The following is a 16,018-nucleotide window of genomic DNA, read 5'->3' as shown; positions in this document are numbered from 1 at the left end:
CTGCCTCAAGCATCACTCTTTTCTTCCTACCTTTAAAAACATTGAAAAATAAAGAGTAGTGGACAAAAGAATGTGAACAGAGATGAAGAAAAAAACATTAAGATTGAAAAAGGATCAAGCCAGAAAGTAAAAAGAAAGATCAACAATTTTTTCAAGTAATCTTCTGGTTTTGAATAAGGGCTTTATTTCAGTTTAGATGTTCTTTTCTATAAAATCATTCCAGATATTGTGTGCTAAAGTGGACAGAGGCTTTAATTTGCACATATTTATAAACTGAAACAAATTCAGTTGTCCTGAAATTTGGCATGCAAGTTCATATTAGAATAATTTTTTTAATCAGTACTTTTGTATTGTTATTTAGGTTTTTAATCTTAAAATGACATGGTTCCTTTGTTTATAATTTTAAAATCCAATTTAATTATCCTTTTATATTTCTGAAATAACCAGATTAGTCATCTGGATTTGTAGGAGTTACTAATGAGGGGTATTTTAAACAGATGGAAAAAATAAGCTTTACTGTGAGCAGACAAGAAAAATTTATTTTATCAAGAGGGTTAGTAAAAAATGTACATAAACTACCCATGTGGTAAAAGAAGAACAGAGTGAAAGAAGGATTCAGGTTAAATGCAGTCCTGCTTTGATGTCATCCAACTTTAAAGCTCTCAGAATAACTAATGTATGTTGAAGGAGAGCTGTGTCTCAGTTTCTTGAGTGTGCCACAGCTATCCAGGTGTGTTAAAAGTAATTGAAATGTTTAAAAATTTGTAACTGATCATTGTAAGATGCTACCTCAGAACTTCATTTGCAACATTTGGAGTTGGTATGCGTAATGTCAGACGGTTTGCACTCTGTTGTTTTATAGCAGTTATCTCTGCCCAGCTTGAAGCCATCGGGTAGGAAGGGGAATGCTTCCAAATGATAAATCCTCCCACCTAAATTTTCAGATAGACTGAACTGCCCTTTGGGTAGGTTTAATATTTTCCATTACAGGAAAAGGAACCTAGAAAACTATGGCAAGATTCAGCTCACAATCACAGACATTTACAATTAAGGTTCCCAAATCCAGCTGCAGTTAGGTTTCTAATGATGCGGTTGACATATGTGCTAGGTGTTACGCTATCATTAAGTCAGTGGATATATAGTCACTAGGGCTTAGAGAGCCATTCAGTTCACCATAATGCAGATCTTGTACTTGGGAATGAATTATTTTCTGAACATGACCAACTGTTTCGACGAGGGGCCTGATTCAGCTGCCTTCTCACAGGGTCTAGCGGTATCTGATGCGCTGTGGAATGGCCCGCTCTGCAAGTGGGTCTCCTGGTTGTCTTGTGTCATCTTTATGGACCTGTTGGATACAGCTTGATACCCCAGGACATGTCAAATGGCATTAGATAGCAATGTGTGATCAACTGAACCAAGCCCCATCGTTCAGGGGCTATTCAGTGTGTCTGCAGACACCTACGTGTACATGTCACCGTCGGCATCTTGAGCTCTCACTGAGTTTGTTGTCAAACCAAGATAGCTAAAATCAGGGGAGAGAAATCCTACTGCAAAGGCAAATAGGATGGAAATAAATATAATATATTATAATATAAAATATACCATTTCTCAACTCAGATGCTACCAGCCAGGTAGCTACGAAAAGAGACGTGATCTCAGAAACACCAAAGGACCATTCCCACCCTTCCCAGGAGTGTTTTGACAGCAGTCACTGATAAATTACACACTATACTAACTTTCTGCCTGTGGCAGAAGTTGCACTCTATTGTATGAGGGTAGGTACCCAAGGATCCGGGAGCAGCAAAAGTGCAGAGAGGCAGACCAGCTGGAAAAGTACTTGGGCAACAGGACCTCACCTTGTAGTTTCTGTGCAGTGAATCTCAAGCTCAGGAAAAGTGTCCAAAGAATTACAGCATGAAGAGAGATCTTGTAGGGGTAGTAAAAATGCCCCATTTGAATCTCCTCTATTTATTTTTAGTCTTTTGTTTCCTATATTCAGTGAGAAGCATTAACAGTAAGATAATTTTTCATCCCCTACCACATCAAGGAGTACTCTGTTCCAGTGGCTGGTGTACTGGTTAACAGCCTCTATTAAACATCTCCTTTCCTTTTGAAACTACCTTTACAAAACCTTTAATATCCATTTATATTAATCAAACAACTTGTCAAAAATCCCCTCGTCCTGCATGCTCTGTCCCACTCTCCTTATTCCCCCCCTTTCTCACAGTGGTAACAAAGATGTTCTGAGGTCGTGTTTGTTTTGCTTATAATTAAAAAGAAAGGAAACAGCAAGACAGCACCTTCAGTATAGGATTTATGTCCATGATAGAGGAGGAATTCTTAAATTAAAAATAGCATGCACTAGTGTATGCTGCTTCACACATTACTTCAAGAATCTGCGTGCTAATTAAATATATATATTTATATCTTCTCCTGGGTTCTGTAAATTCTTGCTGACTGCAGTGAGTGTTTTCAGGACTAAACTAGGCACCAGTTTCAGTACTTCTTTGTCATCATGGTCTCAAGGTTATCTACTTTCATATGGGAATTATAATATTTAAAAAGTATCACAATGCAATTATATATATAAATATATATATTGAGGTATGGAATAGTTTCTCTCATAGAAATATAATCTAATTTACTTCCAGTTTTCAGGTCTTGGAAGAAGGCCTGAAAAATAGCCACTCTGTATTCAGTTTGTGGGTAGAATGCAAGACAGTTTACAAACCCAACTGTACTTGGCGATGGTTTGAAGAGTGATCACTGTAGGTAAGCATGCAAGTACTTTCTATTAGGAAGTGCTTCCATATCCTTATTAGTATTCACCTTTGAGCTAAGCAGTCATAGTTTGGCATTTGTGCTTTTTTTCCAATGTTACCTATCTGGAAGAGTGAAAAAGAATTGTTAGCTTCAATTTAATATTTTTTAACAGAACTAAGTGGAAAGAAATACTTGGTGAAAAAGGTAGGAGAATGTGATTTTATTTTTATTTTGGAAGAAGTGCCCTGCAAGCAGGGCTATAATTCTTTTACAACAAATCAAATATCCTGCATGTACTGTTAAGGGACAGTATAACACGCTCTTTACTGCTGACTCCTGATGAAGTCCTCCATGGCTGGATTACCAGAAGGCTTCTGTTGCCATACAATCATATCTATGTGATGCCCTCAGTCTTTGGGCTGCAATTGTAGCTATTCAAGGATGCTCTTTGCAACCAAAGAATTTATTTTGGAAGCTTCAGTGAAATCCTTTCAGAATTTTTTAATTGTGGGAGTGTGCAAAACATACTCTGTTACCCTTGTGTTTAATAGGCAGTAAAACCAAACCAAAACCAAAAGAAAATAGGTTTTTTGGAGAAAACTAGAGCAAAAGCAACGGATAGCTGCTGGTTTTGACTTGGACGAGTATTTTCCTTGGTTCCTTCTGTTCTGAATATGCAGAAACCTTTTAAAAATGAAGCAGTAAATGGTTTATAAAAGACCATTCTTTTTAGTTCAAGGTCTTCTCAAGTTAATATTGAAAAATGTGATTTTAAAAAATATATTACCATGTTTTAAAACTAGGACATTAGGCAGGTTAGTTTTTAAAACATATTAAGAGGTTGGGGACAATCCTAAAGGTAAATCTATTAAGTTATTAGTAGAGTTTTTTGAGTTTAGACACTTTTTCTGACATTATTTACCTTTTTCTCTTCCTGGCCTGGAGCTTCTGGAAAGGTTGAAGGCAGCTGATTCCAGATAGCTGCCATGCACATAAAGGGAAATTTTAAGTACCTGCTTAAACTATTTGAAGCAGAACAATAACCTTCAACACTGAGGAAGCTGAAGGAATAGCTATAGATTAAAACTTCTAGATTTTTGTCATGTCGTGAACATTTGAGGTTTTGACTCAAAAACAATAGGAAGCACCTGGCTACTTCACAAAATAGTTGTAATGGCATGAACTATTTTTATCTTTTGTTTGGACAACCTTGTCTTACAGAACACTGCCAAAAAACAGCTTCAGAAAAGATAGGAACTTATTTCTCTCCTATATAGTTTATTTCAATAGGTAAGCAGCAAAGTTAAATGCTATACTAAGCTAAAATCTTTTTTCCCCTAAAATAAATTATATATGTCATATATATTTAAATGTTATTTAAGACTGCATTTAAAATTATAAAGAATTCAGGCATCGGGCAATATTTGCTTATTTTAAATGTCTCTTCTTTTTATGGTTGCATCTACTTTTAATACTGAACATGTAGATAGTTTCCCTTTTAAAGCCATGACTACTGTTCGTCTTCTAACATTTTGTCCTGGTTTCAGCTGGGATAGAGTTAATTTTCTTCTTAGTAGCTGGTGCAGTGCTCTGTTGCAGATTTGATGTGAAAATAATGTTGATAACACACGGATTTTTTAGCTGTTGCTGGGTGATGTTTATACCAAGTCAAGGACTCTTCAGTTCCTTGGGCTGCCAGCGAGAGGGCTGGAGGGACATGGGAAACTGGGAGGGGAACAGCCAGGACAGGTGACCCAAACCAGCCACAGGGATATTCCGTACCATGGGACATCACGCTCGGTATGTAAACTGGGGAAAGTTGGCCAGGGGCTGCTCGGGGACTGGCTGGGTGTCAGTCAGCTGGTGGTGAACAATTGTATTGTGCATCACTTGTTTTCTTTCCTCCCTTCCTTTTGGATTTCATTCCTCTCTTCTCCCTCCTTTTCATTATAACTGTTATTATTGTTATTATTATTGTTTTTATTTTATTTAATTCCAGTTCTTAAATTATTCTTATCTCAACCCTTGAGTTTTACATTCCTTTCTGATTCTCCTCCTCATCCCTCTGTGGGAGAGTGTGGGGGTGGGACTGAGCGAGCAGCTGCCTGGTACTTAGCTACTGGCTGGGGTTAAACCATGACACATTTCCAAACCTAGTTTGCTTTCAAACTTCACACAAAGCAAATATTGGAAAGGAAGGTCAAATCTAGTAGAAAATCATGATGCATGTGAAATATGCAGTTTTGTGTCCAACATTTGTGGCTTGGTCCTCAAGCTTTGTCACAAATTTGTCCATTTACAGGTACTTCAGGTTTCATTATTTAAAGGATTCTGGAAAGATTTAGTGTCCTCTTCTATTTTTAAGAAAAGAGAATGCATACTTGAAAATGTATCCTCTGCTAGCTGATGTCACTCTCCAGCACAAGAGGCTAAATTAATTTCTATAAGCCCAAGAACATTATGATGGACATGTGTAAGCACTTTTGCTGTCTGACAGTGAGCCTGGGATAGTGCAAGGTAGAAATATACTAATACTTTTTCTGTTTCACATTTTGTAAGGGTTTATAGACATCATAGTCTCCACTAAATTTACACTAAGTCTCACATCCACTAAGTCTTGAAGCTAAGCTATAGCCTAGGGGGAACAGAACAGACTTCTTATCATAGATCACATAAACTCCAATAGTGCTAAAAAACATTCAGGAGCACCTGCATTGGTTTACACCACATTAATATTTCATACATAGGTTCTATGCTCAGAAACAGGCCTGGCTATCAACTTCTCAGACAGAAAATCTAAAATTTCCCAATTTTAGAATACAGAAATTTAAAAGATAAAGAACATAAAGAAGCATTAATGACATAAAACTGCATTCTTGAAGATATTCAGATCTTGACTGTACAAAACCTTGAGTAACGTGATCTATGTTGGTTATCTGTAGATCTGCATCGGATGACTTCCAGAAGTTCCTTCCAACTTAAAAGTATTTTAGCATGTTGCACGTTGGAAAAGCTTCTTACAGTTGATAAAATCTAAAATAATCACAGCAAATCTTATTAATTTGTGACAAAAGTGGGTTGTGCTATCCAGGGCTTTTCCATCTACCGGAGCATCACCTGCATCTCCTGTATGACATAAAACAACCTCTGTGTGGTTTTAAAGCCCGAGGGAAACATTTGCGGTGACCTAGTCTGATTGACATCCTTCACCTATTTGTTTCTGGTACACCAGTCATCCACAGCATTATCAAGGTGTATCCAAACTTGTGTTGATGTCTTTATAGCACCTAGTTAGAAGTGAATATGATACTTTCAGAACTGAATGCCAAGACCACATCTAACCTGAAATATCATTGTTTGCCTCATATGTGTCTCACACAGTCCTACGTTTGTGTCAATAAGGAAAAAAAACACCCAAACCCTCCAGTTTTTATAGACAGTAGCTCTCCCATGACTGCTCACAAGCCTTGTGGGCTACAGGAAAGGTTTCTGGTATGGCCAGTATGACTGGAAAGGTGGTTGCCTGCTATGTGCAACTGAGAGACTTTACAAGCTGGCTGGTGTCAAGAGTCTGTTTTACATCTCATGGAAGCAGCAGAGGACCTGCTGGGTCAACACAAGACTTCTCTTGCTTAGGCGACTTTTCATGATATATTTTTTTTTCATGCATACCTCAGATGTAATTTTTAAAGTTTAGTCTTAATTTTATTTTCCTGGTCTATCAATATTGTTTTAGAATTCAGTGTGCTTTGTGTTTCTCTTAAGAATAGATATATTTATCTACAAACCTAAGCTCAGCTAAATTAAAAATAGACATATTTATTTACAAATGTTAACTCAACTGCATTAAAGTTTGGGTTGAGAAAATATTGCATCTTTGATGTAGCTTAAACTTTGCCTTCTGGTTTTAATCTGTGGTATTTAGAAGTATTCAGAAATACCGTTTACACCTTGCAAATTTGCTTGCAATCTGAGGCTGTCCAGAAGTCCACTGGGTTTAGGAAAAAAAATCATAGATAATAAGAAAGCAAGCCTGAAGGGTAGTGTTAAAAGAAACAAATATCTCTAATATTTTCGGCTATTCCTCATGCCAGAAAAACCTAGCAAGGGGAAAAATAACAGCTAGGCTGAATTGACATGTGAATTGGAAAGGCTAGATAGCTGTTATGTTGTGGGTGGGTCCTTCATACTTCTGAAGTTATAATGTTTTTATTTAAAGACCAAATTAGATTTCTAGGCATGTATGGTATATATCAATTTAAAATTATTGGAGTTCTTCATATTGTTAAGAGTGCTTCACTTTGAAAGAGTGAGGCTTTCCTGTAAATACCAAGTAAATTGCTCTGCAAGTCCAGAATCTTTGATCACCTCTGCATTGAAATGCTTATGAAAGATGCTGTAGTGAAGATGCTGTAGTGTTCCAATAATTTTACAGCTCTCTGATTCATACGCCTAGAACCCCAATAATTTCTAAATTGAATAAGTTTAATTATTTTCAAATTCTGTGTGCAATATTAATTGATTTAAGATCATTCTTCAGCTTTTCATTTTTTAATTTACAAAAAAAAAAAAAAACCCAAACCAAAAAACTCTTATTTTTTCTTTTTTTCTTTTATAAAGACCAGCTCTTTCCTCTGCAAGCTGGGAGACATTATAAGCTAATTCAAACATTTCACTTTTAAAATGGAAATTGAACCAAATTCTCTCCAAATAGCACCGATGATGGCTGGGGGAAAAAGAAGGGGGGTGGGGGGTGGGGGCGGGGGAAATCACTGGCTCAAAAGCCGAGAAAATACAAAGTAAGAGGCTGTCAGTGATCCTTGCTGGGAAAAGTGTGAAGAACAAGAAACATATTGTCACTGTTCAGATGCAGTCAAGGTGAAGTGGGGAGGCTGAATGAAAGTTGCAACAATGTGACAAACGAGAGACACAGCTCCATTTAGTCTGGGACGGAGGAGAGCAGGAGGCGCGGAGGGCTAGTTCACGTGTTGCTTCTAAGCTGATTTTTGCTGTCATTTTATCATACAATTTCAGAAGGAAATGATGTATGCCCTTTTGTATCGCCTGACTTTGCCTTCTAAGAACAAAACTTAGTTACTTTCTCACAAGTGACCTTGTTCTTTTTTTAACACATGGCAGTAGTTTACAATTTACATAACTTCCTAAAGAAAACTCCCGTCACTATTGCTTGTTAGCAGTAGAGCCTGCTCTTGCGTTTCTTTCCAAACACATGTGCTGGATGGTCTTTGTTCCCAGTGGGTAACTGCTTCAGAATAAACAAGGGCGAAAAAGAAGCATCCCAGGAGAGGAAGCACTCCAGCCTGCCAGGGTTCCCTGAGGCTCTACCCCCTGCTGCCACGAATCGCACACAGAGATCACCCTGCTCACACTGCCCACCTGGAAACCCACACCTGCCCCTCTGGTCCTGCCTGGGGAGCTAGAACGGGCCCCACACAGGGCCTCACCAAAAGAAAGGGGAGGACATGAGTTTCAAAAATATTACCACCTAAACGGAGTACAGTTACGCTGATGTACGAAAAGAGAAAGGGACTGGGAAATGCACTGCCCTTGTGCAGGTACTTCAGCACTAATGCAGAAATTGGTGTGGAGGCAGGACAAAGAAACAGCAGACCAGGGAAGAAAGGTTTTAAGTTATTTCACAAGTGTTTTACTAAGGAAGTAGCCTGGAAATGTGGAAAAAATTGGAGATTTGCAAAACACAAAACAAGACATGTTCCGTCATAACGTGTGCACTTTCAGTCATTTAAGAGAAACCGAGTGTAGCCTTTCTGTGTAATATCTTCCACTGGAAAAGCAGCTCTGCATTTTTTGTTGTTTTACTTGTTGAAAGCTGTCAGGTACCTCAGGAGATACTCAGATGACGACAGCTGCTGTGGTTTTGGACAGGGGTTTACAGCTCTCTGCCCCTGATGCTATAGTAGTGGGGCTTGTGACCCTTTTCTGCTGCACCTGTTATCCATATAGCATATGTTTATGTCTCTGTAGTGAAGGGTTTATGCTATCTCAGAAGGTGAGCTCATGCTGGTGTTTGCAGCTGGAGGGCAGCGGATGGTCTCCCTTCAGCTTTGCTTTCAGAGATGTAGCTTCCAGCAGAGGGGTAGGGTGATTTCATAGCACTGTGAAGCCGATATCATCAGTTCAAACACATCTTACCAATGTGGAAACTGAGTTTGGAAGGGCTGCTGTTATTTAGGACACTGTGTTCTCCAATATTTCGAGTGAATCATTAGTCTTAAACATAATTATAAACAAAACTTACAAAGCTAAAAATGTGATTTGGAAATCTGTTAAGAATAATCAGGCTCAAAAACTCCTCCTGGACTTTTTGTGGCCAGTACCTGAACCTATGGGCAGAATGATTTGCTGCTTTGCTGCTGTACCAGGAAACATTTAGTGAAACTGCTATTTCCCTTGTTCCTTTCTATTTAAGGCTCCTCGTTTTTTATTTTCTTTCAGTTTTCTTTCTTTATCCCTGCTCCTCACGTTTCTAGCTTTTTTATCCTTTTTTCTTAGCTTTTCCCCAAACTCATGTTCTTTTTCACTTTACCATCCTAGACTTTCTACTGTTTTTCTATTTGAAATCTTGTAAATCCTTTCCATCTTTCCTGCAGAAACTCCCTGGTGCAAGGCCCTCACAAACCATTGCTACCCTTCTTGCGGTAGCTCACTTCTGGCTGAGATCTTGAGCTGTTACAAAAGTTCTTGTCGGCACTTCTGACAGGAAAATTTGGCAGGGTGTATCTGCCTCTGGTTCAAATGCAGGGTAATTGCATTTCAGCTTTCTGATTACTTGAGATTTTTGAGAGATTTTTGTGGACAATCTCTCTGATTGTCTACTAAGCAATGCACAAACTACAGGGTACGCAAATAGTATTCATGTAATTTTCGAATTTGCATAATCAGTGGTCTCAGACAACAATTAGTATTTCACTAATATCCAAACAAACATAATTTTCCAAATTATACAAAACTCAATCAGAAATTACATTTTCTTGTGTGTAGTGGCCTGTTGGAGGATATCAAATACCTAAGAGAATAAAGATTATTTTTGTTAATTTGAGGATTAGTACTCCCAGCAAGTTTTAATTTACATAGATACAAAAAGAATAAGTAAGTTAAAAATAATTCAATAACTTTTTCTAAGGGTATCTCTTCCTGTTATAGAGTTTGCTGCTACATAACACCAAAAATTTAATTGGCATTTTGGACTGCTTTTTAAAAGGTAATCTTTATTGATCTCATTTCAGTGTAGCCTGAATTTTGAGAAACAGTGTTCCAAAAGGTGGGTTGGCAGGTAAATTGGTCCGTTATGTGCATTGGTGCATTAGGACCAATGCGAACTGGTGCATTAGGTCGTTCAGAATTAGTGAAAGACAACTGAAAGACCATGCTGGTTTTGACTGGTTCCTCCAGACTGCAGTCCTTCATCTTCAAAAGCAACAGAGACCTCATATACCATCAATCATCGCTGTTGTGTTTAGTACTCAACAGATTGAAATTTGCTGTTTTCAGATATTACACACCAGTACAAACCCCATTATGTGTGTTACATTTCAATGAGAGAGGAACACTTGACTCTGGTTTGCTGCCTGTAGTTGTTTCAGACACATTTATAAAGAGATGTCTTCCTATGGGAACTATAAATCACACATTACCTTTTAGCTATGCCATATTTTAAAATAATGTTAACATGTTAAAATAAAGGTCTGTGTATTGTTCATAATGCACACACTTTCCTTGCTGTGTTATGTACAGAATAATCCATATACCACCCATACTGGAAGTGGTTATTAAATATGCTGGCTCGGTTTACTAGTAGCTCTAATACACTTCTGTAACGAGGGACTACTTGTAACATCAAAGCATGGGGAGACATTAGCTCTTTTCCCCTATAGCCTCTGACCTGAAAGCTTTGCTTTTTATCTCTATATAAAAGGAAAATATTCTTTTCAAAGAAGCCTGGCTAGAGTGTGGATATTTTCTCCATTGCAGAATAAGAGCCTGTGAAAGTAATCTACAATTTTTCATCTTTGTTCAGAGTATTGTTTCTTTTTGGACATTATGCCTCTTTGAGAGTGAAAACTCTTGCTTTCAAGTAATAGTGACTGGAAAGTGCTTTCTAAATCCTGAGGTACTTCTGTTTTCTGTAACCCTGTGAGTCTGAAGAAAGGCAACCAAACATTTCTATTTTTAAAAGAAATAAAAAGAGACATATTGTGTAAGAGAAAGAAAATAAAGTTTTAGAAATAATTGATACTCAAAATAATGGGTAAGACCCAGAGACAATTAATTATGTGCAGGGCTTGTAAGGGAGCCAGCATCTGGCAAATCTAAACCCTATATTTTAACTTGCAGATTTTTATTTTTTCTTTTTTAAAAAAAGATATTATATAGCAAGTGATGTTTCTCAAGTTGATTTGGGTTTTTAAATCTATGGATTGGATCATCTTTGCTTCTGACTTTGTATGCATCAGATTTTTTGTGTGATCTATCTTGTCTTGCTTCAGCATTTTAGGATTCTTTACCTTTTAGCTTTTGGATTCTTAACTTGAACTATCTTAGGGAGGACATGGTCTTCAGAAACAGCTAAGTACACACTGTCAGAAAATTTGGCTGATGTATGCACAATTATTTTTGAGTATTGGCTCCCTTGTTCCCAGGCAATCACAGGGAATGGGGCACTGACTTAACCAAACATAGGTGCAGTAAACAGGGAAAGGAAGGATGAGCACAAATGGGCACATCATGTCATGTATTGTTGGTATTCTGCCAGTTATAAATACGTTTCAAGCCTAAATTTTCAATTAACTCCCAAATAATTTCCTAAACCCATAGGCACTGTTAGTATTACAGAAGCTGTACATTCCCATACTTGTATGATCTGGACTCCAAGGTTTCTAATAACATTTGAAACTTCTTCTTTTACCTGTAATTATTTGTTGCAAGGACTCTTTCCTTAGAATCCTACAAAGAAATATAAGAAAGGGGTCAGTTGTTTTTCTTTATGTAATTATTTATACTAAGTCTATTTTGAAGGTGGGTTTGTTTGAAGCTTTTCTTTTCTTTTTGCCTATTTTCAGTCTATGACACTTAACTGACAGCAGTGTTAAGTCAATGAAAATTCACTGATTTCTTGGATGCTATAAGAAGGTGGGGCTTCTTATAGGTATGAACAGTTTCTGTGATGTGGGTGTTTTACAGTTTAACCTGGGCTTAATTGCTTTTCCACACACATTCTAAAAATTGCTTAGTCAGAGGAAGGGTAGCACAGTCTGATTCTGATATAATGGCATAACTAAAAAAAAATAATAAAAAAATAAAGCTACTCAATTTTCTCTGCCAGATTTCATATGAATAAATTAGTTTCAGACTTTCGTCTGCTGGAAATAAGCTGAAACACTTGTTATGATTTTTAATAAAGGTGCATCATTTTGTTATACCTGTAGAATTGCAGACTAGCATATATTTTCAAGCATAAATATATTTATCTAAAACATTACAGAACTGCATTAGGGTATGTTCTATAAAGTGTCCTATTGCATTTTTAAAATAAATTGTTTTTCTTTGTTTTTGAACTAAACAGAGAAAACTTTTTCTTGCAGAGTTAATTTCCTTGATAGGAGGCACATATGCGTCAAGTTACACATATTGTATCCCTGTGTTAGACATAATAGCAGCTATGTCCCTAGTATGCTTTCCAGGAATCTCATAAACAGAAAGTAAGATGGAGAAGGAAAGAACAGCATTTGTGGGTTGGCTTTTTTCCCCAGACTGTAATAATCAAAATCTTAGAAAATTCAAAATATTTTTCAAAATGTAAATGTGAGTAAATGACGTGTTACACTTGTCTAGATAGTTAAAAGAATCTGAAACCTTCTGCCAAAAATGATTATTTTAGCTTGCATTCAACTAATATGCCAACTTATGGTTACTTACGTTTTACTCCTGTTTGCTACAGGTGACATGGGTGAATATCAGACAGCTCATTATGGAGACAAGCATGCTGCATTCCCAAAGTAGGATGACAGAACAAGTCATGGTATGTATTGTAATTTCAGTGCTACGATACATCTTCAAGCTGTCTGAGGTAAAATGCTTACTAAGCACTGCATCGGGGCTGTCAGATTGCTTCATGGGGTGGTAATTAAATTGAGGCAGCTCTACCGTTCATGTTGTGGAACTAAGCCAGAATTATCTAAAAATATTCTACTGTAGATTGCCTGTTGTAGCAGGAACACATCTTTTTGCACATATATTCTCTGTCGTGGAAAACATCCTATTTCTCACTGGTTTTTCTCACCTCCATTGGCTGCAGGGGAGGAGAGCTGTTTTGTCGCTGTACTGGTTTAAGTCTGATGGAAACCGGTCATCAAAGATGGTATCTCGTTTAAGACTGCAGACACTTGGGCTGGGTTCCAGTTGTGACTAATGGGGATAAAGGATTGACGGTCGTTGTGGCCAAAGATGACATTAAAGTCTCCTGCCTGATTTACGGTGTTCTCAGCCCTTATATCATTTAGCGTAGCCAGGGGCCCGCTGGGCTGCAGTGGCCGTTGCCTCAGAAATAAAGCTCAGTGCATGTGAGGAGGCAATGTGATAAACGAAGAGGGAGATGCTTCTGGTCGTTTCTGGAGACTAGCTGCATGTTTAAAATGCGCAGGAGCTGCCGTGCTGGGTGAAACCAAGGATCCCGTCAGCTCAGCAGTCTGTCTTTGGCGGGGCTCTGCTATTCTGCCCTGAAGATCAGTGCTAATCCGGAGTGACCCCGGCTCTGATGCAGCGCCCTGGGTGGAGCATCCTAGCACTGCCAGCGTGTCCTCCTATGGAAATACTATCTCACTCGTGTTCTTCCTGAGACAGGGTGATGAAAATTGCAGAAAGCATTAGTGATACAGGCACAAAATGGTCTTATACAGCAGCATGAATGTGTTCTTGTTTTCTTCTTTGCTTGTTTCCTAGTGAATCCGAACTTTCTGAAATTTGTAAGGTACCTAAAAGCTTGTAGTGAGATAGGCATACACAAGCAAAACAGGTTTTGAGTGTACAATGTGGAGGAATTGTTAATGGGTTATCTGGAAATAGATGATATCTCCTGCAAAAACTGTAGTTAAAGTTGTTCTTTTCTTGATGAAACAGTGGTAAATGTGAATGTACGATGAGAAATGCTGAAAATCACTGTTGTAAGATTCAGAACATGATAAGAAAAGGTTGTAAGGAGAAAACAATGTCTTGAAAAAATGTGCTGTAACGCTTGTCCCTTTCCAAACTAAAAAAAACCAAACAAACCAAACAAACCAACAACAACTACGGAAGTACTTAAACTGATGTTCAATAAATAGATACATTAACCAGGAATCTGTTAGAAAGGAAAGAAGTTGTGAAGGGTGACTTTACTCCATGGGCTCTCAGTTCATCAGGGTCTACCCATAGCCAGAAGAGAGAGAGAGAGATGGATTCCTATGGGGTAATTCAGAATAAGAATCTCAACTGACTGGGCTCTCACCTTGAAGCATAATTTGTCATCAAAGGATATTGTGACAGGAGACAGTGCAACTGTTTCATTAACAAGATTTCTTATACTGTTCTCTGATTATGAAAAGGCTTTTTATTGTTGAAATCTGCAGTTTGATTTTTTTGTTTAATATATGTATGAATCTGGCTCAAATATCTTGTACTCACGAATATGACTTTTGGAAGATACAATTTTCCTTATTAATTCATAATTTCCCTCTGATTATTGAATTTTGAAGCACGTTTTCTCCTTGCTTATTTGTCGGGTATTTTTGCCTCTGGTAAACCACGCTATATACATGTTCACATCCTTTGATTTTACTGCTGTTTTTCCTGGTCCCCTTGTTATATTTGCTTTCTTCTGTTTGATCTATTATACTCAATGAACAACGGTTTCCACTTAGACTACACTTTATGCTTGTTCGATTTTTAAATAGTGTATCATAATGGCATTGGTGATGTTACACTGAAGTCCCTCGTCCTGCAAAGGCTGATTTGTGTTATTCACTTTGTGCAATGTGAACAGTCCCTTTGGAGTTTAAGAGTTACACGCATGGACGTGAAGCTTTGTGTGCTAATTGGTTTTAGTGGGCTCATTTTCAGTATAACAAAGCCCCATTTTAAGGACTGTTGCTCAGATCTGAAAATGCACTTTTCACTGGAAACAATTGTAAAAAATATGTCCTCAGCTGGGAACCTAGAGAATGGAATTTTAATTTGGAGTAAATTAAGCATTTATCTTGAGGGATACCTGTTGACCAGCCATATTTTATGGCTAACTGACAATCTTCTATACTTTTGAAACATAGAAATAACTATTTTTGTAGTAATGCTTTTACAGTTGCATTTCATAGCATAAAGCATGAAGCAGTATAAGCGATGCATTTGATTTTTTTCCCCACATTCTTCTACTCAGAAGAAAGCAGCTAGAATAACAGGCAGTAATTAGCTTTCATCCAAATTATGTATGAAATTTTAGTCTGTAGACTCATTGGGCCTATGTCAGCCTGAAGATTAAAGGCTTCTTAACTGCATAGTGACACAGCGGGCTGAGCAAGCTGTGAAGGAGCTGGTGGGGTTTGTTGTATAATAACTGATACGTGGATCACTGGAAGAGTCTGGATTTCTGTGTCCAATCCAGACAAACGGAAGTCTACCTCATTGTATCCATCTGTTTTACTAGATCACCACAAACTGGGGTCCACAACGTAGCTGACGCAATTTCTGTGGTGCTGGAAATATATTATTTATTGAGATGTTAGATGCATACACCCCAATAACTGCTTTTGGCAGCATGCTACAGCTTACTAATTAATTTGGTTGCCTTTTGGACAGATTTTGTTTGCTGCTGTGGATACAATCAATGGATTTCAGGTGTTCTACAGTCAAGGCAACAGCTGTGCATAATGTGCTCTGAAGTTGTATTGAGATTATCCTTCAAGCTTGGTTATTAGCACAAGCAGGAAAATATTCTAAAGCATTTATAGAGAGCCTGTAAGCAGTGAACTGTATTGTCCTCCACTGGAGGAAACCTAAACATATCCAAGCAAAAACGAATTGACCTCAGATAACAACTCCACCTTCTCATCTTGGGACAGTCAAAAATTTCTTCAGCTGTAGCAGACTGCCATCGTGACTTTCCATCACCTAGTATCCAGGATGCCAATCTTCAATTAGTCTTTAACACTTTAATGCCTTAAATTACTTATTCCTTCTGGCAAAC

The 16,018-nt window shown here is 37.7% G+C and overlaps 1 protein-coding gene across 3 annotated transcripts in view; it reads left to right on the top strand.

The window, feature by feature from the left end:
- LOC308064498 (uncharacterized protein) overlaps positions 1-16,018 on the top strand; it is a 193,931-nt gene that overhangs the window by 160,064 nt on the left and 17,849 nt on the right. For 2 of the 3 annotated variants that reach the window (XR_013928404.1, XR_013928405.1), the window contains one exon: positions 12,743-14,069. Coding sequence is in view for 1 of the 3 variants with exons in the window: in XM_080389062.1 (XP_080245188.1) it covers positions 12,743-12,823 (81 nt within the window). In the remaining 2 variants the exon portion in view is untranslated. Of the gene's footprint in view, positions 1-12,742; positions 14,070-16,018 lie in introns of those variants that run through there. The other variant, XM_080389062.1, reaches the window with a different exon arrangement.

This window comes from Falco punctatus, assembly GCF_963210335.1.
Source record: "Falco punctatus genome assembly, chromosome: 5".
NCBI lineage: Eukaryota > Metazoa > Chordata > Aves > Falconiformes > Falconidae > Falco > Falco punctatus.
Note: the sequence above shows the minus strand (reverse complement) of the source record. Positions and strands in the feature narration are given on the sequence as shown.